General features: G+C 52.1%; 4 protein-coding genes across 6 annotated transcripts; 3 read left to right on the plus strand and 1 right to left on the minus strand.

Moving 5' to 3' along the window:
• The first annotated feature begins 137 nt into the window (after positions 1–137).
• Pet100 (PET100 homolog (S. cerevisiae)) lies at positions 138–1,541 on the plus strand. The gene is made up of 4 exons (XM_013033554.1): positions 138–242; positions 852–938; positions 1,101–1,133; positions 1,441–1,541. The coding sequence occupies exons 1-4, from the start codon at positions 216–218 to the stop codon at positions 1,522–1,524; spliced, it is 231 nt and encodes a 76-aa protein (XP_012889008.1). The 5' UTR covers positions 138–215; the 3' UTR covers positions 1,525–1,541.
• Positions 1,542–1,663: 122 nt separating this feature from the next.
• Positions 1,664–3,655, minus strand: Pcp2 (Purkinje cell protein 2). The gene is made up of 4 exons (XM_013033565.1): positions 3,605–3,655; positions 2,907–3,021; positions 2,649–2,773; positions 1,664–1,784 (listed from the first exon to the last, which is right to left on the minus strand). Exons 1-4 carry the CDS (start codon positions 3,653–3,655, stop codon positions 1,665–1,667), a joined length of 411 nt encoding a protein of 136 aa, XP_012889019.1. The 3' UTR covers position 1,664.
• Positions 3,656–6,085: 2,430 nt separating this feature from the next.
• Positions 6,086–15,094, plus strand: Stxbp2 (syntaxin binding protein 2). Of its 3 annotated transcripts, none has more exons than XM_013033592.1 (19): positions 6,086–6,166; positions 7,350–7,399; positions 7,588–7,669; positions 8,092–8,168; positions 8,396–8,474; positions 8,617–8,720; positions 8,952–9,100; positions 9,319–9,403; positions 9,483–9,613; positions 9,710–9,817; positions 10,143–10,200; positions 10,308–10,373; positions 10,476–10,556; positions 11,058–11,196; positions 11,598–11,707; positions 13,024–13,119; positions 13,967–14,052; positions 14,144–14,301; positions 14,945–15,094. In XM_013033592.1, exons 1-19 carry the CDS (start codon positions 6,130–6,132, stop codon positions 15,028–15,030), a joined length of 1,782 nt encoding a protein of 593 aa, XP_012889046.1. In that variant the 5' UTR covers positions 6,086–6,129; the 3' UTR covers positions 15,031–15,094. The 3 variants fall into 3 exon arrangements, with proteins under 3 accessions (XP_012889046.1, XP_012889048.1, XP_012889047.1); XM_013033593.1 differs by having other exon boundaries at positions 6,119–6,170; XM_013033594.1 differs by lacking the exon at positions 7,350–7,399 and having other exon boundaries at positions 6,111–6,166.
• An 8,860-nt stretch (positions 15,095–23,954) lies between these two features.
• On the plus strand, positions 23,955–26,093 carry LOC105998757 (resistin-like). The gene is made up of 4 exons (XM_013033549.1): positions 23,955–24,047; positions 24,227–24,357; positions 25,309–25,386; positions 25,929–26,093. The coding sequence occupies exons 2-4, from the start codon at positions 24,234–24,236 to the stop codon at positions 26,063–26,065; spliced, it is 339 nt and encodes a 112-aa protein (XP_012889003.1). The 5' UTR covers positions 23,955–24,047; positions 24,227–24,233; the 3' UTR covers positions 26,066–26,093.
• The last annotated feature ends 921 nt before the right edge of the window (positions 26,094–27,014 follow it).

The raw sequence follows: 27,014 nt of genomic DNA on the forward strand, positions 1-27,014 counted from the left end.
GCTTTGACCGCGTTGTTGACTCTCCCCGCCCCCATCACCACCCACAGGCGTAGCTAAAGACCGGAAGCTGAGAAGAGACGCCTGAAGATGACGCAACCAAGGCGTCTTCGACCAATCAGCTTTTAAGAGTGGTTCCGGTGCAACACCAATGAAGCGCTGTCTTGTTTGAAGGTCGGCTTTGGGCGGAAGTAGCTTCGAGACCCTGAGATGCGAAGATGGGGGTGAAATTGGAGGTGTTTCGGGTCAGTGATCCCAGAAATAACTTAGATGACAGCTGTTCCTAGATCTGAGGATGAGGCCGTGGAAAGGGGTGCTTCAGAGAGCGGGGGACCCCCGTAGAGAAAGCACTCGAGATCTGGGAGGGACATTTACAGTTGGAAACCCGAAAGAGGAGCGCTAGACTGAAGGAGCTTGGAGGGCAGCTTCTGGGTTTGGGAAACCCATGAGGGATGGCGGGAGGAAGGACTTCACAGAGGGGTGAGCTGAAGGGGGGGGCGTCTAGAGGAAGGAGGGCTTGAGACCTTGGGGAAATCTCTAGCTTCATGGTGGGCAGGCGTGTGCCTCTGATGGGGAGTCTCATAGGCTTAGGGCTAGAGGGGCTTGGAGGTGCTCCTAGAATCTAATTCAGGGGTGTCTAAGGAGATCTCAGGGAAGGTGTCTTTGTAGGGGCTTTTGTTCTGCTGAGACTTGTGTATGTTTCTTTAAGAGGGAGACTTAGAGCTACCCAGCCTCCAACATTCTGAGGGCCAGGCTTTACGGTGTCAACCCCCTGTCATGATGGTGGTGGCACTTAGGGACAAGGGGATGTGTTTGTCCTCTAAGCTCTGTTCACCCACCCCTTGCCTTTGCAGATGGTACTGTACCTCACTTTCCCTGTGGCTATGTTCTGGGTCTCCAATCAGGCCGAGTGGTTTGAGGACTCTGTCATACTACGTAAGGTGGGCATAAAAAGAGTTTTCATTGGTTCATTCCAGAGGGCATGGGGCAATCATGCCGTTGGTGACCATTGTCTGCTTTCCATAAGCCAAGCCTGCCCTGGGTATGGGGGCCTCTGGCTATTCCTGATTCATGCCCCCATTTGTGACTTTTTTCCCCCATAGAGGGAGCTGTGGCCCCCTGAGAAGGAAAGCCAGGTAAGTAACCTAATTTTCCTTTCCTTGGAGACAGGGAGGGAACTGGGTTGCTATGGCCATGAGGGCTTTCAAATAAAAAAATCCCCTTCAGCCATCGGTAGGGAATTGAGAGTAGACAGGCAAATAACTTCCTTCTTGCTCTCCTGAAAGATGAAGCTGATCTCATTTATTCCTTGGTTGTAACTGACACAGGACTCCCAGTGTAAATACTAAACTCTGATGCCAGGGGCAGGGTAATGGGAGGTAGCCGTCCAGAACCTGAGGGTGTGCCCCCCTCCCCCACATCCCATCTAATCCTCTTCCTTAGCGTCAAGAGCTAGAAGGATTCAAGGATCGTTTACGGAAGCAGCGGGAAGAGAAACTCCTTCGTTCTGCCCAGCAGAGCTCCTGAGGCCTCCTTAAATCACCCCTCCCTCCCCCCCCCCCCGCCCCTGCCAAAATAACACATACTCAGTTCTTGGTTCCTGGTGTGCAAATGTTTTTATTGTTTGTTTTTCAGGGGCCCAGAGAGGCCCAGATCAGCTCGGGCCCTCAAGGGGCTTGTGTCTGGGGCTGGGGGCTGCTGTTCCTGCGGAAGCCAAGAGCAGCGGGGTCCTGAGGGGTGAGCAGGGGCTGAGGGCTGAGGGTCCCAGCTCGTTTCTGCATTCCATCCTGTGGATCAAAGGAAGAGTCAGCCAGAGGGAGGCACTACAGGGAGTACAGGCCAGAGGTGGCAAAAGGGTTCAAGAGAGGGTATATGTGGGATCTGGGTCCGACCCTATGTTGTGTGACTGACTCCTCTGTCCTCACAAACATTTTCTCTTTCTTCCTTTTCCCTTTCTTCCTTCTTTCCTCCCTTCCCTTTCCTTCCTTCCCTCCCTTCCTTTTCTCTATCTCTCTTCCTCCTCCTCTCCCTTCCCCCCCCCCTCCGTTTCCTTCTTTTTATGGTTCCAGCACTGAAGCTTGAACTCTAGGCCTTGTGCTCTCACTTCGCTTTTTTTCATTCAAGGCTAGCTCTCTACCACTTGAGCCACAACTCTGCTTTGGCTTTTTTGGTGGTTAATTGGAACTAAGAGTCTCACAGACTTTTTCTACCCCGACTGACTTTGAATATCAATCCTCTAGCCTGGGAGTAGCCAGGATCATAGGTGCGAGCACTGGACACCTGGCAATAGGATATTTTCTGGGTGTACCTTTATTTGACATGTAGGATGATTTTGGGTGTGCAGTGGTGGGTTTCAGACTCTCCCTGGGGGGCTCAATCAGAACCCAGGAAGGGGCCTGTTTTCTCCTTTTAGCCTCCCTGAACCCTTCAGATGTGAGAGCAAGAACTACAAGTTCCAACCACAGCTCTGACTCCAGCATGGCCCCTGTATGACCTTGAGCCTCTCCCAGCCCTGTCAGCACCTAAGTCTTCCCATCTGAATTCAGGGCAGATGATGCACAGATGGAGAGGTAAGGCCCTATTCCTTCCTGGTCAGGGTTGGGGAGCAGCGTTAGAGAGGGCAGCCTGGCAGATGGCTAAACATCACCTACCTTGGGGCCAATGGGCTGGAAGCCAGGCAGGGCATTGATGGTCACGCGCTGGTCATCCATCCGGCGGCCCTGGGTGCTGGCCAGTATGTCTATGAGACTGTCCATCTCAGGCGCGGAGCCACCCTCTGTGTGAAACAGAAACACATGATTGTGAATACACACATAAGACTCCGGAGGATCCCACCCTATCCCCACAGGCCTCTTTGAGCACCCCCAGTACTCTTGCCCCACTTGCCCGCCCTCCATGCCAAGGCTCACGGCTCTCAGGGGTCTGGCCGGGTCCAGTCTGTAGTGAACAGCGCTGCTCCTCCATCCGATCGCCCTGCACGTGGCTCAGCAGGTTGAAGAAGCCATCTTGATCTGGTGAGCCTGCCTGGAGACAGATACATTTGGTCCAGGTGGGGACATCACCCCTGCCCTCCAAGCCAGCTGGCTCCCGCCCCAACCCAGTGCTGCCTTTCTGTCTGGCTTGGCTCTCACCATGGTCCTTGTCAATCTGCTGCTCTGCAGAGCTGTTCTGAATGAGACACGCGGCTCCTTCTCAATCCTGACCCCCCCGCCCCCCGCCCCAGGGGCTGCAGCAAGCCCAGCCACTTCACGTGGTGCAGCCGCAAGGGAGAGGTTGCAGTGACAACCTCCCAAGGCCTAGGCTGGGACCAGGGGTGGCCCTAACTGGGGGTGACTTAGGACTGAAATATAAACTAGGTGACTAGGGCTAAGTTCCAGCACCTGCCATCTCCTGGGAGGGGGAGGGTGTAGCACCAAGAGCCCCTTACTCTGCCTTGAATAGAGGTGGGCACTCTGCCCCTCTGCCCATCCCCACCTCTCTACAATGGCAACTGGGTCAGAGGACCTTGGAGACTTGCTTGCTAATTAGGTGCCCTACAAATTAACTAGTCTTGTCAATCATGGGAGCTGGAGGAGGTGGGGGAGGAGTGCTGTGGGTCCCCTCTTACCTCGCCCAAGGACTCTGAGCCTCCTTCCTGTTCCTTCTCTTCCTGCTCCATGATGGCCCTGCCTGCACTCTGTCTACTCTTCTGGCCTCTATCCTGGTCCTGCACCAAAGAGAACCTTTTTAAATGCTAAGGTGGATGGGGGGATAGATACTCCCCCCCCAGTCCCAAATCCCCAGCTCATGCCCCATCTGCTCCCACGCAAGCTTAAGCCCCATCAAGATGATCCAGATAATTGTTTGGCCAGACCAATGCTGGGCCTGGGTGAGGGTCAGGAGCCGGACAGCATGGGTTTTGACATTGCTGGGGCCAGCCACAAGCATCTGGCCCCAAGGACTCTGGGATGGAGAAGGGGTGGGGGATGGAAGAAGTCAGACTGATGTTGGAGAAGACTGGCCAATGGGAGGGCGGAGCCTGCAGCCCATACTTGAGAATCAGTACCAGATGTTCCCACCCCACCAGCCTTTGCCCCACAAGCACCTGTGAGTTTTTCTTGCTAGGAAAGCAGTTGCTATCCACAAGGTGTCTCAGAGGAGGAAAGTAGAGTCTCTTCCTGCCCTCAGGTAATACTAGCAGGTCTAGCTCCAGCTCTGTCTCCTGGCCACCGTACCCTTCTCTGTCCCTGAGGTCTGCTTGCTCACCCCAAGCCAAACAAGAAAATCCCCTGTCTTCTGCCCATCTTGCTCTGGGAGCTCTGTTCTCTCTCCTAAGATAATTCTGGAAGCCAGTCCCTTCTCGCATAAACCCTGGCTACTGAGGCATCCCCATCCAGATCCCTCCAAGCTCTCTGAGCTTGGGTCCCAGAACAAAAGTATCCCAGAACGGAGCCTAAAGCAATGGAAATACGTTGTCACGTGGTTCTGAAGTCTGAAATCAAGGTGTCAAAAGGGCTGTTTCCTTCTTTGGTTTCAAGTTCCTCCATGTCCTCCATCTGGCTAGGGGCTGTCACAAGTCCTTGGTGTTCCTAGCCTCGAGCCTGGGAGATGGGACCCTGTGTCCCTGTCTCCGTGAGGCCTTTTGGTAAGGACACTGGTAATTTTGGAGGAGGGACAGTCCTTCAATGGTTTCCTCTCCCCTATTTGACACTATAATCCCTCTTCCTGCTCCCAATCTGGAGAGGCAGGTAGGGAATTCTCTATTTCCACTGCTCAACACCCTCCTTTGGGCTCAAAGCAAACCCAAATACTTTGAGGTACTGCAAATGGCCAAAATTTAGCTACAGTGCTGTGTGCCAGGGGCTTGCACCTGTAATCCTAACTACTCAGGAGGCTGTGTCTTGGAGGATTGAAGTTCAAAGCCAGCCTAGGGGAAAAAAGTCCTGGGGATTCCATCTTCAATTAGCAAAATGCTGAATTATAGGTGTGGCTCAAGTGGTAAAGCACCAGCATGAGTGAAAAAGCCCAGGGAGAGTTCAAGCTCCAGTGTATCAGCACACTCCCCTCCTTCTCCCAAGTCTGTCTTTTCTATCCTGGTGATCTCACTTCCTGCATGCCCTGCACCCTCACTTCTAACTACACAACTCACAATTCTCACTCCTCCCCCTTTTTTTTGTAGTACTGGGGTTTGAACTCAGTCCTTTGCAACTTGCTATGCAAGAACTTTGCCACTTGAGCAACACTCCCAGCTCTCCTTCCCTGCTTTAACAGGGGGTCATCGCAGGTGATTTACATTTCTCCAGATTTGTGGGTAGAATCCCAATGGGTTCTTTTCTGTGATCTTGAACTGGGAGACTTGCTGAGCCTCTCTTCCCTCCTCTGTATGGGGGTAATTATTATTATTATTATGGGGGTAATTATTATTATTATTATTATCATTTTTTGTCAGTCATGGGTCCTGAACTCTGGGCCTGGGCGCTGTCCCTCAGCTCTTGAGCTCAAGGCAAGCACTCTACCACTTGAGCCACAGCGCCACTTCCGGCTTTTTCTGCTTATGGAGTGCTGAGGAATCGAACTCAGGGCCTCATCATGCATGCAAGGCAAGCACTCTACCACTGAGCCACCTTCCCAGCCATGGGGGTAATTCTTGTCAGAATGTCTGGCAGGATTGAGAAAACTCATATCACACAACCATGTGCCTCATTAGTGCTCACACCTGTAATCCCAGCTATTCAGAAGGCTGAGATCTGAGCATCCTGGTTCGAACCCAGGCCGTGCAAGAAAGTCCCTGAGACCGGTTTCTCCAATTAACCAGTGAAAAGTCGGAAATGGAGTGGCTGAACGGTAGAGCACTACCCTTGAGAGTAAAAGCACAGGGACAGCACCTAGGCCCTGAATTCAAGTCCCAGTAGCTGCACAAATAAAACAAAAACCACCCATCACGCCAGGAGACCCGCCAGGCACTAGGAGCGCGTCCGTCCCTGCGCTGCACGCCACTGGCTGAGGCCTCCCTGCAAGAACTGGCCGAGAGGCGTGGCCAGGTGAGAAGAGGGCGTGGCCACGCGCAAGGGCGTGGCCCACGTGGATGACGCGAGGGCCACGCCCCCACCTTGGGCCAGACCCGGAAGCTGCGGCGGCGCTCCTTGGGGGAAGATGGCGCCCTCGGGGCTGAAGGCGGTGGTAGGGGAAAGTGAGTGCTTCCCCGGGGTGGGGTCCCCTGGGGTGAGGGTGGGGGTCAGAGATCCGGGAGCTCCGGATTCTGGGGAGTTCAGGACGGCGGGAAGTCGGAGTCCGGGCAGGGCGCCTGAGCACCTGATCTCCGAGAGGGCGGGCGGGGACTTGGTATCAGCTCGGCTCCGGCCCCAGCTGAGCAAAGTTGACCGGCTGGGCTCCAGGGTGTCCAGGGTTCAAGCCCAGAACCCTGGATCTTATCGGGTGCCTGCAGGAGAAAGGCATCACTGTATTTCCTCCACCCCATCGCATCCCCCGATTCTTGAGTTTCTGAGCAGAGCAAAGTTCGGGGCTGGACTCCCGGGGCCCCACGGTGCTCCGGTCAGCGGCCCCAGGCGGTGTGGCGCGCAGGTGGCCACCGGGGCCTTTGCTGGAAGCAACTCCCTCCTGCACCATCTTGAAGATTCCCCCCCCCCCACCATAGCGACCGACCCGAAGGCCCAGGTTTTGGGGGAGGGGGAGAGACGCCCCTCCCCTCACCCGGGGTTGTTCCGGCCTCGGCTGCTCCTTCCGCCCTGCTTGTCCAGATAACAGGGTAATTTGACAGTCTGACCAGTCCAGTGGCGAAGTTCTCCTGTCTCTTCTCCCTCCTCTTTCCTCTGGACAGAGAAGAGGCAGAGAAGATTGTAGTGCAGAACCCCACTTCAAAAAATGAGGCCCTCCCCCGTCTTACACTAGAACTAACAAATGATTCCAGTTTACAGATGAGAAAACTGTGGGTTGGAGATAGATGAGCAAGCAGGCTTCAGAGCTGGGAAGGAACCAAGGGACTCTCATTCTAGTATTTTGGGGTCTAATAGGTGTGTGTGTGTGTGTGTGTGTGCGCGCGCGCGTGTGTGTGCAGGATCTTGCTGACTGTCCCACAGTGGGAAACCTTGAGATCCTAGGAGGAGAGGCAGTTAAACCTGCCTAACTTTCCCTTCTTCCACTGATCAAGAACTTAGGCAAGTTGTCTCTTCTCTCAGAACCTCGGTTTCCCTGTCTGTACACTGGGGGTGATGTCAAGAGCTACACTCTCAGGAGTGTGGTTAGGAAGGAGTATAATGGAGTTAAGATGGGGATCCACAGCGCCCCCCCTCTCCCCCAGCATGCATGATGGGACCAGAGAGCCTTCATTTGATCCTTTTCCTCCTTCACTGTAGAAATTCTGAGTGGGGTCATTCGGAGCGTCAAAAAGGATTCAGAATGGAAGGTAGGGGAGAGGCAGAATACATGGGTCATCTTGGGGTCCCTGAATGTAGGACCCCTTCCATGAGTTCCATGTTGGTGCAAGGGTGGAGTTGGGTGAGTGGCTCCTGCGTACTCATGGAACTGAGTCCTGCCCACAATCTCTGCTATTCCTGTCCATTGATTGGTTCATACGTCCATCCCTCTGGACAGGTACTCATTATGGACCATCCAAGCATGCGCATCTTGTCATCTTGCTGTAAAATGTCGGACATCTTGGCTGAGGGCATCACCAGTGAGTAGATAGCCCCCTAACCCCTCTACTGTGCTCCTCAGATGAAACAATGTAGGATCCCCTCAAATTTTCATAACTATACAGTTCTCCACATAGATATATCCCAGGGTACGTGACCAGGTCAAGCCCCAAATGTACAGGCTGAACAAGGGGAGCCCACAGTACCCCATGAAGGACTCACTGACTGTATATACCTGTATGTATGTAGTAGGCCCAGGGTAGATTCAGAATGTGGGACCCCACCCCCACACACAATAGGTGACTCCAAAATTTCAGAATCCTGACTGTAGCTCTTAGATAGATCACTCCTAGATGTGTTTCTCCAGCTTAGGGACTTCACCCTTCTCTCCAAAACATCCAGTTCCCCAAATCTGGGAGTCCCCTTACATCACCAGGTGTACCCCTCCCTCTGTTGCTACTAGTTGTTGAAGACATTAACAAGCGACGAGAGCCCATTCCCAGCCTGGAGGCCATTTATCTGCTGAGCCCCACGGAGAAGGTGCCTGTCTCCATGAGTGTCTGTGTGTATATGTGTCTGTCTGTCTGTCCGTGGTGCATGCCTGTGCAGACTGGGCAGCATGTATGTGTGATATGTCTTGGACACGTTTACACATAGTGGGAGGTGGGCAGTGGCTGTGGGAAGGGGTGCCCAAGCACAGGATGGGGGGGGTGTTGAAGTGTAGAATCAGACACAGCAAACAATCTGTATTCCCCCCAACCCCCCAGTCGGTCCAGGCCTTGATTGCAGATTTCCGGGGGACTCCTACCTTCACCTACAAAGCAGCACATATCTTCTTCACTGACAGTGAGTGAGGAGAGTGTGGGGGTAGTGGGTAGGGTGTGTGTGTGTGTGTGTGTGTGTGTGTGTGTGTAATGGCTGTGTGTGTGTGTGTGTGTGTGTGTGTGTAATGGCTTTGACCTGATGGCCTTTTCTGGCCACTCTGCAGCCTGCCCCGAGCCCTTATTCAGTGAGTTGGGCCGCTCTCGTCTGGCAAAAGTAGTGAAGACCCTGAAAGAAATCCACCTTGCCTTCCTGCCCTACGAGGCCCAGGTACAGTCTTGAAATAAATAGCCCAAACTCCCTGAGAAACAGACCCTGAAACCTAGTGCCAACTGGGAAATCAGCCAAAGTTACAAGCCTTTGCCACTCAGGGCAATTGGCATTCCTTCCCTCTGGGAGCCACAGGGGGCAGCATGGAGCTCTGGGGAGAGGAGGTGGAGTTAATGACTAGAGGTTGAGCTGTGCACCTAGAGTGGTGACCCCTGTCACTTCTGTCCCCAGGTGTTCTCTTTGGATGCTCCACACAGCACCTACAATCTCTACTGTCCCTTCCGGGCAGGGGAGAGGACACGGCAGCTTGAGGCACTGGCCCAGCAGATAGCTACACTGTGTGCTACTCTGCAGGAGTACCCAGCCATCCGCTACCGCAAGTGGGGACCCAACCTAACCCTAAAGCTACCTATCTTGAACTTCACCCCAGCCTACAGCCAATCTTTACTCTTGCTGCTGACCCCAGCCCCTGACCTCTGACCTTGGGCCCCGGTTCCCATCCTCAGCCTCACTCTTGACTCCCCTTTCTGCAGTGGGCGCCCAGTCCTCTCAGCCCCCCACATCCTGACCTCCCTTATGTCTGATTGTGCCTCTCCAGGGGTCCAGAGGACACGGCTCAGCTGGCCCACGCTGTCCTGGCCAAGCTAAATGCCTTCAAGGCAGACACTCCCAATCTGGGCGAGGTGAGGGGGGCATTGGGGAAGAGGGTGAGGCCCCACAGAGTTAGGGACAGCGTCCTTAGCTCTGTCCCTTCCTGTCCAGGGCCCTGAGAAGACCCGGTCACAGCTGCTGATCGTGGACCGGGCAGCAGACCCTGTGTCCCCGCTGCTGCATGAACTCACATTCCAGGCCATGGCCTATGATCTGCTAAACATAGAACAGGACACATACAAGTGGGTGGACCCCCAGGGTATGCCCTCTACTCCCACTGCTGCTCGCCTGGGTCCCAGCTAGTGCCTTCATGTCCCCTACTGCTGCTTCTCCTCCAGGTACGAGACCACAGGACTGAGCGAGGCCCGGGAGAAGGCTGTGCTGCTGGATGAGGATGATGACCTATGGGTGGAGCTTCGGCACATGCACATTGCAGATGTATCCAAGTGCGTGCATGCACTCGGTGGGCTCTGGTGGTTCAGGGCCCACCTGGATACCCCTGGCCCCCTCACCTGCATGGGACTCCTGGCTGCACCCAGGCCTTGAGTGTCCCACAAGCCCCACCCACCCACAAGCCACACCCACTTACAAGCTGCTCCCCTACAAAAGGCCACACCCCTCCAGGTTGTTGGCCCGCCTCCAATCACAGCTCCACCCCTCATGACCTGGTACCCATATGAGTGTCCTCTGTCCCCCCCCCCCCATAGCACGTGACATCCCTTCCCATCTACGGACTGACCCCTTGACACTCTGTCCCCTGCTTATGGCTAGGAAGGTCACGGAGCTTCTGAAGACGTTCTGTGAGAGTAAGCGACTGACAACGGATAAGGTAAGGGGCAGAAGAAGGGAAGGCCCTCAGCCTGACTCCTGAACCAGCAGCAGAGACACCAGCCTGCGCTCACAGCCTCCCCCTGACCTCTCCCATCCCTGCCCCAGGCTAACATCAAAGATCTGTCCCACATTCTGAAGAAGATGCCCCAGTATCAGAAGGAACTGAACAAGGTGAGCTGGGTACCCGGAACGTCCGTCCCCCAGCCCCATTCTCCGACCTGTACCCCGACTTGACAAGTCTGTTACCCTCACCTCCCGGCCTGTACCCCACAGTACTCTACGCACCTGCATTTGGCAGATGACTGCATGAAGCGCTTCAAGGGCTCAGTGGAGAAGCTGTGCAGTGTGGAGCAGGTAGGGGTGGGGCCTGCAGAAGTGTGTTCCTGGAGAGGCGTGGCTTCAGAGAGGGGCGGGACCTATGGAAAGTCTGTCCTTGGAGAGGGGTGGGGCTTCTGGGGGTGAGGCCTATGGGAAGTCCATCCTTGGAGATAGGCGGGTCTTTAGGGAGGGGGTGGGACTTGCAGGAAGTCTGTCCTTGGAGAAGGGTGGGGCTTCGGAGAAGGGTGGGGCCTACAGAAGTTATCTTTGAGGTGGGAGGATCTTTACAGAGGGGCGGGACCTTGGAGAAGACTAGGACCCAGAGCCTTCCGTGGGTGGGGCCTTGGAAAGAGGCAAGCCTGGGAATAAGGGTGGGGTTGGTGGGGGAGGTGGTCCTGACACAGGTGGGCAAGGCCTTGGGAGAACATGACCAGGAGGCGTTGGGGAACAAGGCCTAGGAAGGCCTGCCCTGCCACCCCTAACCTCTTTGCTCCTCCCCTGAAATCCGGCTGGATTGCTGATCCTCATGCCCTGCAGGACCTGGCCATGGGCTCCGACGCGGAGGGCGAGAAGATCAAGGACGCTATGAAGCTGATCGTCCCTGTGCTGTTGGACACAGCGGTGCCGCCCTACGACAAGATCAGGGTCCTGCTGCTCTACATCCTTCTGCGGAACGGTGGGGGTGGCAGGATATCCCCACCCACCAATCTTGGCGGGACTTTGCAACCCACAAATCCACATATGCCTTCTCTGGACTCTGTCGTCCCCCTCCTTCCCTCCCCCCATTCCCCCCCCCATGGTTGTGGTGACCTCCCATGAACAAGATAGCCCCTTTGACATGGAGACTCCCAACTCTATAAACTTGGGGTTCCCTCAGTTAAATCTGGAGGACTTCCCCACTCCCCTTGGGGATGCCTGTTACATTCCCTCTTTATACTAATTCTAGAAGTCCCCTGGGTCTGAGGACATCACAGCTGCAGGTCACCCCCATCCAGCGTCTGGGGTGGCTTCACAGTTCTCCCACCCCAGGGTCCCACAGGGCCACTTTGCAGCGCCCCCCCTGTCCTCCTTCCCCAGGAGTGAGCGAGGAAAACCTGGCTAAGCTGATCCAGCATGCCAATGTGCAGGCCTACAGCAGCCTCATCCGGAACCTGGAGCAACTGGGAGGCACTGTCACCAACGCTGGGGTAGGGGGAGGCTGCTGTGAGCTTGTGTGTGTGTGTGGGGGGGGGAGGCCGCATCCCCCGTCACTAGGTAACATAACAGGCAAGTGGGAAGGAGATGTGGCCATGGCTCAGAGTGGGGTCTGAGCCCTAGGGGTGGGTGATAGGGTCTCCAGCATTAGCAGGATTCAAGGTCAGCTGGCTTTTGTGAGCCTACCCTCCCTCACTGCCTCCCCCCCATACTAACTTTCCTGTGTTCAGCTCTTGGTTTAGCCTATCCTGTCTCTCTCTGGAACCCTACATGTCCCATCTCCCACTTCCTGCCACCACATGGGCCTGTAGGTACCTATGTGCTCCCAATCCTGGCCCTGGCCCTGGCCCTGGCCTCCCTTTGTTTTCTCCGGGTATTTCATCTGTCTCCTGTCTTTCTGTTCTCTGTTTTTCTTCTTGCCCTGTTCCTTCTGTCTCCCCATCTGTTTGTCCTCATCTCTCCCTCTCTCTGCTTGTTTATTTAGCTTGCTCTACATCAGTCAGTCAGTCAGTCAGTCTACCTGTCTCTTTCTCTCTGATTTTCTGCTTTATTTTACCACCTCTGGTTCTGTCTTTCTCTCTTTGTCTGTTTCTCTCTCTTGTTTTCTGCTCCATTTCTTTACTTTTGTTTCTAAGTCTCTCTTCTTCTCAATCTTTCTTTTTCTCTTTCTCATTCTTTGCTTTTTTTTTTTTTGTATCTGTTCTGGAGCTTGAACTCAGGGTCTGGGTGGTATCCTTGAACCTTTTTCACTCCAGGCTGGTGCTCTACCACTTGAGCCACAGCTCCACTTCTGACTTTTTGGAAGTTTATTGGAGATAAGGATCTCATGGAGGAGTTGGGGATTTAGCTCAGTGGTAGAGCACTTGTCTGGCAAACACAAGGCCCTGAGTTCAGTCTTCAGCTCTGTGTAAAATAAAGCACCTCATAGACTTTCCTGCCTGGGTTGGCTTTGAACTGTAATTTTCAGATTTCAGCCTCCTGAATAGCTAGGATTACAGGTGTGAGCCACCAGCTCCAGGTTCAGAGATAAAGAGTCTCATGGACTTTCCTGCGTGGGCTGGCTTTGAACCTCAATTCTCAGATCTCAGCCTCCTGAATAGCTAAGGTGACAGGTATGAGCCACCTGCACCCGGCTCACTCACATTCTTTGCTTCCTTTTTCGACTTGTTTCTGTCTGTGTGTCTGTCTGTCTCTTTCTGCTTCACTTCTTTTATCTACACCTCCTCCCCAGCCAGACAAGGCCCCCACCCCACCTATGACTCTCCTCCTTCCCCCACCCCCGCCGGCCCTGCATGCTCCCACTTTGTAGGGCCTGGGGACCTCTAGCCGGCTGGAGCGGAGGGAACGCACTGAGCCCACCTATCAGCTGTCCCGCTGGTCCCCGGTCATCAAGGATGTGATGGAGGTACTTGGGGGGCTAGTGGGAGGCTGGGGCCCCACTCCCCTGCTGGTCCAGTCAGTCCCTCAGCCTCCTGCCCGCTTACAATGCTAAGCCTGAGGCTTAGAGGAAAATCCCTCATTATTGGCATTCCTTATATGCCTAGGGGTATCCTAGGCCTGCACCCCAGGAATTAGGGCAGCACAGGGATTCTCCCTTACTGGAGTATCTTGCTTACCTTCCTACCTGCTGCCTACAACTTCCCCTGTGCCCCTCTACAATTTGTGTGTGTGTGTGTGTGCGCGTGCATGCATGCATGTACATAAGCATGCACATGTGTGCACACTGGTCCTGGGGCTTGATCTCAGGGCCTGAGCACTGTCCCTGAGCTTTTTTAGCTTTTTTTTTTTTTTGCTCAAGGTTGGCATTCTGCCACTTTGAGCTACAGCACCACTTCTTGCTTTTTGCTTGGAGATGAGTTTCATGGACTTTTCCTGCCTGGGATGGCTTTGAACCATGATCCTCGGATCTCAGCCTCCTAAGATTTCATCTCCAAAAGTCTCACCAACTCCCCCTCTCCCCCTCTTCCTGGCTATCCTGAGACCTCCCCAGAAGCATTTCTATCAAATAGTGCCATGCCAGGGCCTGGCTTTGGCCTGTCCTTGTAGGGTCCTAGTTCCTTTTTCTTGGGGGTCCAGCAACCTTGGCCTCCCCTTCACCATGGGCTTTGGATGTCAGGACTCTGTGTTCCCCAAGGGGCAGGAGGTACATATGAAAGCTCCTCTTTGCCATGATCACAGCTTCTGAACACCCCAGTCCCTGAGCCCTGCTGTCTATAGCTCCTCCCCTAAACTCCCCCCTCCTGGCCACCCAGGATGCTGTGGAGGACAGACTGGACCGGAAGCTGTGGCCCTTTGTGTCTGACCCCACCCCCACTCCCAGCTCCCAGGCTGCAGTCAGGTGAGCTGAGAGAGAGGCCCTTGTTGGGGGAGTCAGGAGGACATGCTGATGTCTCCAGCCTGGGCTGACCTTTGTCCTCTGTCCCCCACAGTGCCCGCTTCGGCCACTGGCACAAGAACAAGGCAGGTGTTGAGGCTCGGGCAGGGCCAAGGCTCATTGTGTACATTGTGGGTGGTGTGGCCATGTCAGAGATGAGGGCTGCTTACGAGGTGACCCGGGCCACCGAGGGCAAATGGGAGGTGCTTATTGGTAAGTAGCCAGACCCTGGTGGGGGGCCCATGAGCTGGGGCTGGACTTGGGGGTATCCGAGGGACTGAGGCTAAACTTGGGAGCATCTGAGAGGGGTTAGGGTTAGACTCTGGGGGTATCTGAGGGACTGGAGCTGGACTTCTTGGTCTTTTAGGAGCCAAGGCTTGACTTTTTTGTTTTTGGTCTTGGGGTTTGAACTCCGGGCTGGGGTGCTGTCCCTAAGCACTTTAGCTCAAGGCTAGTGTTCTACCACTTGAGCCACAGCGCCACTTCTGGTTTTCTGGTGGTTCATTGGAGATAAGAGTCTCCTGCACTTACCTGCCTGGGCTGGCTTTGAACCACAATCTTCACATCTCAGCCTCCTGAGTAGCTAGGATTACAGGTGTGAGCCATCAGTACCTGGCCAAGGCTACACTTATTTGAGGTCCCTGAGAGGCTGGGGCTTGACTTCTAAGAGAAGGGGCCACCTTAGGTGGGTCGGGGCTGGATACCATGTTCCTAAGTTTCTAGATTCTGGAATCCTTAGAAAAATCAGGGGCCTGGTTTGAGGAGGGGGCAGGGACAGGCCCCTTATTGGTCAGGATCCTGGCCCCCAGGCGCCAAGGTAGCACCCCCAAGTCCATAGTCTTCCCCTCCTGCCCAGGCTCCTCGCACATCCTCACCCCTACCCGCTTCCTGGATGACCTCAAGACGCTGGACCAGAAGCTGGAGGATATTTCCCTGCCTTGACCGTGCCCCCTGCCTCTACCTCCCCTCTCCAGAGAAATAAATGCTCCCTTCTGTCTGTTAACAAGCACTGCCTACTTTACTGTCTTTTTCAAGAGAGCCCCTTGGAGCTGTGCTGGGCCAGCTCTGGGCCCCAGCCCCCCTCCCCCTCCACTATTGTCCTACTAAGTCTTCTCTTGACTCCCAAGGGCCTCTTCACCTATGTGGAGGTTAAGAACCTGGGTGTTAGCTTGAATATTGCCTCTAAGTTATACTGGCCACCTTGCTGGGTCCCTATCCAAAATCTGGGCATCTTTTGGCTATTCAGTATTATTAGCATATTAGAATATGCTTGTGTGGGGGCTCCTTCCTCCCCTCCCCTCAATAAACTGTCCCAGTGGCTTCTGAAGCCAAACAAGGCTGAGGGTGTGCCCAGCTCCAAGGGTTCAGAACCTGCTGTCAAATGAGGGCAGATACCCAGCACATCTGTCTATTCTCTTCCCCACCCCAGGTGTTCCTGGGGCTCGCGATTACAGGGCTTATCAGAGACTTTAGTGGGTGTATCTGTTTGCTCAGGCTGTTTAACCACAGATTGGGTAGCTTCACATAAGTGGAAGGGTTGCCAAAAAGGAGACCACCACGTGGTTCAGTCAGAAGAGAGTTTACTGGGAGAATCAAACCTCCAGCCGGCACCACATGTAGGTGTTCAGAGCTGCAGAGTGTAGCACATAGCATAGAGCATGGAAGGCGAGGAGGTGTGGCCACAGCCGAGGGCGAAGTAACTTCAGAGCCTGGGATCCTTCTGCTGACTCACAGTCAGGTGATTGACAGTTGTAGGTCATTACTGGTTTTCTACCAGGTGATTTCTGGTAAGGCTAGGTGCTGTCTTTCAAGAAGAGGAAGGGGGAGAAGAGGGCTGTTCTCTTGGGCCAACCTAACAGAAAGCAGTAGGAAGGTTCCTCAGCTCCAGTGGCCGCAAGTCTGAGAGATGGTCGTCTCCCTTCTCTCTGTGGTCATCTTTCTAGAGTCCTGTGCCCTAATTTCAAACTCCTCTTTTTTCTTTTTGGTTATAACTCATGGCCTCACACCTGTGAATCAGGGCCTGCTCTACCACTTGAACTCCACTACCCGCAACTCCCCCCACTTTTTTTTTTTTTTTTTGCCAGTCCTGGGGCTTGAACTCAGTCCTGGTTGCTGTCTCTGAGCTGCTTCTGCTCAAGTCTACTTGAACCACAGAACCACTTTTGTCCTTTTCTGAGTAGTCTCACAGACTTACCTGCCTGGGCTGGCCTTAAACCACGATCCTCAGATCTCAGCCTCCTAAATAGCTAGGATTACAGGCATGAGCTAGTGCCCAGCTTCCCAGCCCTTTTTTTTGGGGGGGGGGTCTGGTCGTGGGGCCTGAACTCTGGGCCTGGGCGCTGTCCCTCAGCTCTTCAGCTCAAGGCTAGCGCTCTAACCACTTGAGCCACAGCGCCACTTCCGGCTTTTTTTTTTCTGCTTATGTGGTGCTGAGGAATTGAACTCAGGGCCTCATGCATGCAAGGCAAGCGCTCTACCACTGAGCCACCTTCCCAGCCCCTCCCCAGCCCTTTTAAACTTTAGTTATCTTTCAGGTACAGTCTTAGATTTTTTTTTGGGGGGGTGGGGTAGCTCTGCCACTTGAGTTACAGCATCATTTTTGGCTTTTTCTGAGCTTATTGGAGATAAGAGTCTCACTTGGCTGGCTTTGAGTCACAATCTTCAGATTTCAGCCTCCTGAGAAGCTAGGATTTACAGGCATGAGCCACGGGTGCCTGGCTGATCTGTGACGTTTGAGTGGCTGGGCTTACTGGTATACACCACCTCACCTGGCCCTTCTCAGAAGACTACTGGTCAGATTAGTGACTTAGTTTTGCTTTAAAGACCTTGTCTCTAAATCCTGTTATATTGAGATATCCGGGAACAGGATGTAGCCAATAGTACTTGGCTGAGATGAAGTGCTGGGCCCTGAGTTCAAGTCTTAGAGAGAAAGAGAGGGGGGACGGTTAGGGGGACCACATGGAAGGGTACTGACCAGCAGCAAGCAATGAGCACCCAGCTGGGGGTGTAGCTCAGTGGTTAAGCTGTTGCTTAGCAAGCCAGACACCCTGGTTTCCATCCCCAGCATTGGAATTAAACAAAAAAACAATGTGAGTGCCACTTGCAGGTGTGTGGAGAGCTGCTCTGGAGATGGGGAATGACAGGTAGAGAAGGAAGCAGAGCAGGGACAGGTGGGGTCCCAGATGGGTGGGGTCTTTGGGGGAGGATGGGTGTGTGTGTGGAAGAACGGGCACAGCGCCTCCCGGTGGCCGGGCTCAGAAGTAGCGAGCCGGGCTGGGAGGACTTTTCCTGATTTTGAGGTCATCCATCTTTTTGAGAATCCGGAGGAAAAAAAAAACAGGGTCGGCAGAGACCCCGGAGACAGACGATGTGTCCCAGATTCACGGCTGCAGCGATGACGACAGAGCGGGTGTGAGTGTGTGGGGGGAGGCCGGTTCTCAGGTTTCCATTTCCACCGCTGCGCCTGGGGGAGCATCTGCTAGTGTAGTTGGGGCAATGGCCGCGAGGGGGCGCTGCGGCTCAAGACACCTGCTTGAGCAAAAAAAGCTCAAGGACAGCAGCGTCCAGGCCCTGAGTTCAAAGCCCCAGGACCCTCCCTCGCCCCCTCCACGCCTAAGAGCAACTGCAGCTGGCATTAAGAGACCCTAACCTGGCCTTTATCAACATTTTATATTACCCAGAATCCTCCAAAACCTTCCTCTTAAGGATAAAAATTCCCTTCGTTTTCTGTACAGTGTAGTGCTGCGCTCAGCACCTCCATTTCTTGCCTTATATAGGGACTTGTTCATATTTTCCTGTCCCTGGGCTTTTGCAATGTTGCCAGTGTAGCCAGTCTTCACCCAAAATGCACCCCTGGTACTGATTTTTTGGAGATTGAGTCTCTTGGCCTTTTCTGCCCAGGTTGGTCTTGAACCATGGGTCTCAAGCTGCTGATGACCTAGAATTAGTCATGAACCACCTGTGGCCAGCCCTAGCCATTATCTCCTGAGGATTGCTTCCACCTTTACCCTGCCTCCTGCTGGAATTAATCGTGGGAATTTTCTCTCTTCTAGCTCAGCAACTCATTGGTTTGTATGGAAAGTAACAGTGGCTGCATTTTCTTCTGTGTCATTTGTGGGAATCCTTGAGGCCTGCTGGATACTTGAGCTGTGTTTCAGAATCACTTGTAGCTACACTGTAAACACGAAGGCTCCTCCAGGGACTGCTGACAGCTGTAATAAAATCATAACAATGATAACAGTTACTAGCTAGAAACACCAAGAACCTGTTTATGTTCATTGTGGGGAGTTCTCAGTCCAGTATTGCAAAAGAGACTCAGGAACAACAAGTCCTTGGAATAACGAGGGAAAGGCTTGTGGGTTTCCATTTCCTCAGTGTTAAAAAAAAATGTAGCCAGAACCAAGTACAGGTGGTTCATACCTATAATCCTAGTTACTTAGGAGACTGAGAGCTGGAGGATCCAAGTTCAAAACCAGCCCAGGCAGAGACGTCTGGGAGAATCTATTTCCAAAAATAATCAGCTGGGTGCTGGTCCCTCATGCCTCTAATCCTAGCTACTCAGAATGCTGAGATCTGAGGATCACAGTTCAAAGCCAGCCTTGAGCAAAAGAAACTCAGGGACAGCATGTAAATCCCGAGTTCAAGCACAGAACTGGCACCAAAACAAAAAACAAAAACAAAACACACACAAAAAGCAGCAAAAGTTGTGCCAGAGGTGTGGCTTGAGTGGTAGAACACCAGCTGAGTGAGCTCTAGTCCTAAATTCAAACTCAAGTACCAGCAAAAAACCCCATATATATATATATATATATATATATATATATATATATATATATATATATATACACACACACACACACACACATATACATATAATTTACATATATCTCCAAGCATGGGACCATACCTGTAACCCTAGCACTCTGGAACCTGAAGCAAGAGAATCATAAATTCCAGATTAACCTAGGCTATATATAGTTAGAACCTATGTGGGAAAAAAAGTCCAAGCATGGTGGCTCATACATGTCATCTCAGCATCTAACTATTCAGGAGGTGGTGGAGATCAGGAGGATTGTTGTTCAAGGCCAGTCCGGGCAAAAAGGTAGTGAGACCTCATTTTAATCTATAAGGAGGTGCGGGGCTTTCCTGTCATACCAGCTGTCTATGTAGGAAGCCTTAGGTAAGAAGATCACTGACCCACGCTGACCCTGGACAAAAGCCACAGGAATCTATCTGAAAAATAACTAAAGCCAAAAACCACTGGAGATGTGGCTTAAGTAACGAGAGGAGGTATCACTAAAATGTTAGTGGGTATAGATCAAGTAGTAAGAATATCTGCCTAGCAAGCACAAGGCTCTGAAGTCAAATCCCAGCACCACCCAAAAGCAAAATGAGTTTCAGGTTAGAGGTGGGACTCAAGAGGTAGAATGTTTGCTAGCATGCACAAGCCCCTGGGATTCATCCCAGTACTCAAACTTTCTCAACTTCCACTTTTTATTTAATTTTATTACTGTGTGTGTGTGTGTGTGTGTGTGTGCATGTGGGATGTGAGCTTAAGGCCTGGGTGCTATCCTTAAGCATCTATGCTAATGGCTAGTGCTCTCCTACTTGAGCCACAGTGCCACTTCTGGCTTTTTGGCTGGTTAATTAGAGATAAGAGTCTCAGGGACTTTAGTGTCCAGGCTGGCTTTGAACCTTGCAACTCAGATCTCAGCCTCCTGAGTAGCTAGGATTATAGGCAGGAGCCACTGGTGTTTGGTTTCCCTTTTTCTTTTTTTTCCTTTTTTTTTTTTTTGTTGCTCAAAATGTTAAAACAACAGTTGCTGTCAGCAATGTTGTGAAATGGTGTTTGGGGAACGGAAGTCGCCCTGTAAGGAGAAAAGCTTTGATCTGATGGGACTAGATGGGTTTGCCAGGACTCTGGTAAGCTACAGGGACCGGGCAGAAGGCTCTCCACCCGGGTCATCAAGTTCTCTTCTGAAACCCTTCAAATCCAGAAGAAAAGAAAAAAAATCAAATTTTTGTTTTAAATTTTTAAATTTTCTGTGATAGTTTTGGGGTTTGATCTCTGGGCCTTGTGCTTGCTAGGCAGATAATGAGCCACTCCTACCAGTTGATATACCCAGACCCTACCGCTTAGCCCCACCTCTACAGTTTGAGCCCCACCTCCTACCTCTTGAGCCCCACCCCTATTTCTTGAGCTCCGCCTCTTACTGTTTGAGCCCACCTCCTACCACTTGAGCCACGCCCTCTAATAGGATTCATGGCCAATCCTGCTTCAGCCACGCCCCCTATTGCTTGATCCATAGCTTCTACAGCTTGGCCACGCCTACAGCTTGGCCCCGCCCTTACCGCCTGAGCCCTGCCCTCTAACAGGATCTGTGACCCATACCGCTTGGGCCACGCCCCTTACCACTTGAGCTTTGCCCCCCACCGTTTGGTGCAAGGCTCCTACTGCTGAGCCACGCCCTCTGCCTCCTTGGCCATACCCCTGCCCCCTGCCTCTTTATCCACAGTCCCTCACCAGGTAGGCCTGGCTTCCAGCCCCTTTGTTGCTTTGTCAGCTAGGGTCTAATGCTTTTGAGGTCCTTCTATTTCTGCCTCCTGATTAGCTGAACCTACACAGTCACTGTGCCCAGTCCTACGGTAACATTTTTATTAGCATATGTTAATTGCACAGAGCAAGAGGTTTATTATAAAAGTTCCAAACATGCATACAATGTATTTCCACTATACTCACTTCTTCCTGCTTTTTCATATTCCTTTCTCCTTTGATCCTTCTGTTCCCCTTCCCTAGTAGTCCTTTTACTTTATGACCTTTTATTCCCCTCACTTCCACAAATGAGAAAAAAACATATGCTATGCTTCTCTTTGTGTGTTTGGCTTATTTCATTTGCTGTGATGAGATCCAGTTCTATTTATTTCCCAGCAACTGACATGACCTCATTCTTTTTTATGGTTGAATAATACTCTACTCTGTAGATAAACCACATTTTCTTAATTCACTCATGGGTTGATGGACCCCTAGGCTAATTCCATAACTTAGCTATTGTGAATAGTGCTGCCCAAAGTGTGTTGTGTGCAGGTGTCTCTATAGTAAGCTGACTTTGACACCTTGACATAGCAGGATGATATCATAGTTCTTTTATTTTGTTTGGTTTTGCTGGTCCTAGGGCTTGAATTCAGAATCTGGGCTCTGTCCTTGAGCTTTTGTGCTTAAGACTAGCACTCTACAACTTGAGCCACAGCTCCACATCCAGCTTTTTGGTGGTTCATTGGAGATCAGAACCTCACGGAATTCTTGCTCATTCTGGCTTTGAACCATGATCCTCAGATCTCAGCCTCCTGAGTAGCTAGGATTACAGGTGTGAGTCACCAGTGCCTGGCTGGCCTGTGATTTTTTGAATGTGGCTTTGAGTTGCTCCTTACAACTGCTGTCCCATTTTGGGCTCAGTGTTAGAACACCTGCCCAGCAAGCAGCAGGTCTTGAGTAACACACAAGAAAAAAAAAAAAAAAAGATCTTAGCCAGGCACTGGTGGCTCATGCCTGTAATCCTAGCTACTGAGGAGGCTAAGATCTGAGGATCATGGTTCAAAGCCAGCCCAGGCAGAAAAGTCTGTGAGACTCCAGTAAACCACTCAAAAACTGGAAGTGGTGCTGTGGCTCAAGCAGTAGAGCGCTCGCCTTGAGCTGAAGAGCACAGGGACAGCGCCCAGGCCCAGAGTTCAAGCCCCATGACCAACAGAAAAAAAAAAAAGAAAGAAAGAAAAAGAAAAGATCTCAAACGAAAACACAGGCAGTTGTCTTATCTCACTAACTGCACAGGGCTGTCTGAAGGAATCTGAGCCTGGTGGATTTGTGCTGTTGTGGGCTGTGTGGTGGAGGCTGGGGAGATGGGGAATTTCCTTCATTCCAGGAAACTGTGACCAGATGGCCTCAGCACTCACACTTCCTCATTTCAGGAGGAGAAGGGTTGCTCCATAAACTCCCCTTTTCCCCCAGTCATTTCTCGATTTCTTCAGTGGCTTAGAAAGGCAAGAACACTTTTCTTTTGTAAATTTCTGTAATTTTTCCCCCTTTGGGGCAGGAGGAGGCAGTACTGGAGCTTGAACTCAGGGCTAGGTGCTGCCCTGGAGCTTTGCAATCAAGGCTAGAGCTCTACCACTTGAGCCACAGCACCACTTCTGGCCTTTTCTGTTTCTGTGGTACTGAGGAATCGAACCCAGGGCTTCATGCATGCTAAGCAAGCACTCTATCACTAAGCCACCTTTCCAGCCCAAGATCTTAGCCTCTTGAGTAGCTTGAATTGCCAGCCATGAGCCACCAGAACCTGATACACAGCTGTGGCCACCCAAGAAACATCCCTTAACCTTCTCCCCCGCCCTGTACCCCTCTCCAACACACCTTATAGTGAATGAAACCAGACTGGCCTGGTGCTAGACTCAATCATGGGTTCAAATCTGACTTCTCTCTACACTGGCTTTCGGATCCAGTACTAGTTAATCATTCTGTCTGGAAGCAGAGATGATTATCACAACTAACTCAATGGCTATTTGTAGTGATTAAATAAGGTCACTAGTCCTACACCACAGGGTTAAACTTTCCCCAAATAGCAGATAGGGTGATCGTAATACTTGCAGGGGTGGGACCAAGAAGGAAAGGTCAATCAGCTGACTGGTCAGCCTCCCTTTTCCTGGAAGGGTCCTTGGAGACAGGAGTGGGTTTGCGAAAGGAAAAATATTAAGATATTCGTCCCCTGTTCTCGAGGTTGTCACTGAGCCCTGCCCCTAAGTCCTGCCTGGCTCCTTCAGCCCCTCCCTAGACCTCCCGAGAATCCTGCCACAGCTCTGACTTCTTCCCAGGGCAAATTAGATCTTTTTTTATTTGCCTAAAGGGACGGAGGAGGCTCCCTGGGTCCTTGCTAAGGAAATTTGGCATCACCCAAGGCTTTTGTGTTTATTTCTGATCATTCTCATTGGAGACAAAGCAAGTGCCCAACACTCTTCCTGATTTCCTAGAGCCGCCCATCATCACAGCCTGGTTACCAAGGCAACGAGTCATCTTCTGGCAAGGCAGCCAATCAGAAGCCTGAAGTTCTTGGGAAGATGGCAACAGCCTTTCCAGTGACTTAAAACAAAAATCCTCTTTGTTCAAATGAGGCTTCAAAGACAGACAGACATATACTAACAGTGGGAAAGAAATGAGCTGATAACACTTGTATTCACAAAGGAAAGCTATCGCTGCACACAAAAATTCTGCCTTCTCTACCTCTTCTGTCTTGGTCTCTTCTCTGTCTTTTTTGTCTATTTCTCTAAATTGATCTCTCTGTGTCTGTTTCTCCACTCCACCCCCTCCTACCCCAATCTGGTGCCAGTCATTGGGCTTGGACTCAGGGCCTGGGCACTATCCCTGAGCTTTCCTGTTTAAGACTGATTCTCTACCATTTAGGCCACAAGTCAACTTCCTACGTTTTTGCTGGTTCACTGGCATCTCATGGACTCCATCCTCAGATCTCAGCCTCCCGAGTATCAAGGATAACAGGCATAACTGCTGGTGTCTCACTGTTCCATCCAAAATACAATGGGCAAGGCTCACAACGTAGCAGTTGTTTCAGTGGAGTGGGGTCTCCCCAACCTCTGCGAGCAAACTCCTATTCTCTGCTGCTCAAATGCCATCAACTGAAATGACCCTGTGCTTGAGCTGACCCAAGTGTGGACGTGGGGGCCCTGGAAGAGGAGGCCGTGGCAGGGAGATGGCAGTGTCTTCCCCTCTGAGACCTCTCCAATCTCCTCCTTGGATTTCCTGTTGGCCCCAGAAGTGGGAAGGAAGCTAGAGTGAAAGGGGCCAAGGAACTTATTGGCCAAGGCAGGAAGGTCCCCACCCTGAGGCCTCAAAGACACAGCTGTGGCACAACAATTTGAGTCCTAGGTTTGATCTGTGTCCTGCCGAGTCTCGCTGGGTAAGTGATCTGCGTTTTTCACTCCCATTTTAAGGGGCCAGGGACAAACCTGGACTTCGATCTGCTTCTCCCATAAGAGAACCAGGATTGCAGGTCCCAGGGTTCTGGTGAGGCAAGCAAAATCCTCCCCTTCCTGTAAGGGGCTGACTGGACCTGAGGCTCTTGGTTCCTTCTTACAGCAACAGGATGAAGGCTGTGTCTCTCCTCCTACTCCTCCTCTCTCTCCTGGGTCTGTTTGTGTCCAGCAAGTCTCTGTGTACCCTGGAAGAAGGCATCAATCAGAAGCTGAAGGATGGTGTCACATCTCTAAGTGAGGAACCCCTTCCCCACATCCAGGGAATTAGAGGCCTCTGGTCTTAGACACGAATGTGACCCTGCCCGGCCCCAACTCTAACCAAATGTCAACCACAGAGCCACCACGGCCACAACTTCTGCCCAGAGTCAATTCCCACCATGCCTAGCCCTGCCTTGAGCCACAGCTCCAAACTCAATCCCAGCTCCCATGCTCACCCCAAACCTTGTCTTACTCAGAAATATCCAACTCCAGGCAAAAAAGGAACTCATGGCCTGGCACTGTCCCTGAGCTTTTTCACTCCAGGCTGGTGTTCTAACACTTGACCCATAGCTTGACTTCCAACTTTTTGCTAGTGAGCTGGAGATAGAGTCTCAGAGGCTGGGCACTGGTGCCTCACACTTGTAGTTCTAGCTACTTGGGAGGCAGAAATCTGAGAATCGCAGTTCAAAGCCATCCAGGGCAAGAAAGTCCATGAGACTCTTACCTCCAATTAACCATCAGAAAACCAGAAATGGCGCTGTGGCTCAAGTGGTAGAGCTCTGGGCTTGAGCTGAAGGAGTCATGGACAGTACCCAGGCCGAGGACAGCATCCAGGCCCAGAATTCAAGCCCCACAACAAAAAACCCAAAACAAACAAATAAAAAAAACCACCCACCCAACAATAAAAAAAAGGGTCTCAGAGATTTCCTGCCCAGGCAGGCCTTGATCTCCTCAGATCTCAGCCTCCTGAGTAGCTAGGATTATAAGTGTGAGCCACCTGGCTGTGTGGCCAGGTCTCATTCCATAGCTCAGGCTGGTCTTGAATCCTCAATCCTGTCTCAGTCTCCCCAGCACTTGGGATTACAGGCATGTGTTACCATCCTAGTGCTGGGGAATCTGTTGATGTAATTGGGAGGATCTCCCAGCGTGAGGAATGAGGCCAGCTGGCAGCTGGTCTCAAAGCCCTCCCCATTGTCCCCCTTGAAGTTTTAGAGGCGCTCAAGGACATTGGACTGGATTGTAAGACTGTGACATCCAGGGGGGACCTGGCTTCCTGCCCTGCAGGTGAGTACAAACATGTGTCATGCAGCTTCTCCAATGTGTCCCAAGACCCCATATGTAGCTGGGCACGGGTGGCTCATGTCAGTGATCTTAGCTACTCAAGAGACTGAGATTTGAGGATCACAATACAAAGCCAGCCCGGGCAGGAAAGGCTGAGAATGAACTACTCAGAAAAACAAAACAAAACAAAAACTGGGAGTGGTCCTGTGGCTCAAGTGGTAGAGTACTAGCTTTGAGCACAGAGAGGCTCAGGGACAGATAGCACCCAGGCTCAGAGTTCACGCCCCAGGCCCAGGAAAAAAAGGTCCTGTATCTCCCTCCTTTCACTTCCCGCCTCTGTAGCCCCAGCCTGCTCCCTGCAACCTCAGTTCCCCTGAATCCATTTCCTCACAATATTGGGGTCCAGAAATGCCTCCCCGCCTTGCAATGGCACCCGGCTCTCATTCTTGTGTTGGAGTCTCCAGCCACCTGGACCCCTTCCTCACCCCTGCTTCGAGTCCCAGTTCAGTGGTCCAATCTCTCTTCTCTCTCCCCGACCCCTGCAGGTCATGTTGTCACGGGGTGCTCGTGTGGCATGGGCTGTGGCTCGTGGGATGTGCGTGCCGGGAACACATGCCACTGTCAGTGCGCGGGCATGGACTGGACCGGAGCGCGCTGCTGCCATCTGGGGGGCACGGCTTGAGGTCGTTTGAGCGGAAAGGGGGCACAGGGTTGGGGGGGCGAGCTTGGAGGATGGAAATAAACCAAATGATGATGATGATGGTGGTGGTGGTGATTGTAAGGGTGAGGGTGATGACAGGGGTGAGGAGCCAGGTTCCCATGTCCCAGCTACTCAGGCGGCTGAGGTCTGGGGAACCACAGTTCAAAGCCAGCCTGGGCCAGAAATGTTCGTGAGACTCTTATTTCCAATGGATCACCAAAAAGCTGTAGTGGACCAGTGGCTCAGTTAGTACAGTGCTAGCCTTGGGTAAAAACCCAAAACAACAACAACAACAAAACAAAAGCACAAGGACAGCACTGAGGCCCTGAATTCAAGGGCTAAAACTCTCTCTCTCTCTCACACACACACAGACACACACACACACATACACACACACAGACACACAGACACACACACACACACACACACACATACACACACACACAAATGATGATAATGATCCTGATGGCAATGGTCCTGGGGCTTGAACTCAGGGCCTGGGAACTGTCCCTGAGCTTCTTTTGCTCAATGTGAACACTCTAAACACTTGAGCCACAGCACCACTTCCTGCTTCTTCTGTTCATGTGGTACTGAGGAATGGAACTCAGGGCTTCATACATGCTAGGCAAGCACTCTATCATTACGCCACATTCCCAGTCCAAGAAAGCAATCTTTGCACCCAAAAAATCCTGTCTCCTCTACCTCTTCTTTCTGTGTCTTGCTCTCTTGTCTCTGTCTCTCCCTTTATCTCTAAATCTACCTCTCTGTGTCTTTCTCTCTTTGACTTCTGTATGTTTGTTTGTATGTATGTATGTATTTACCAGTCCTGGAGCTTGAAGTCAGGGCCTGGGCACTGTCCCTGAGTTTTTCTATTTAAGACTGATGCTCTAACACTTGAGCCACAGCCTCACTTTCTACTTTCTGCTGTACT

Source organism: Dipodomys ordii, unplaced genomic scaffold (assembly GCF_000151885.1).
Source record: "Dipodomys ordii isolate 6190 unplaced genomic scaffold, Dord_2.0 Scaffold171, whole genome shotgun sequence".
NCBI lineage: Eukaryota > Metazoa > Chordata > Mammalia > Rodentia > Heteromyidae > Dipodomys > Dipodomys ordii.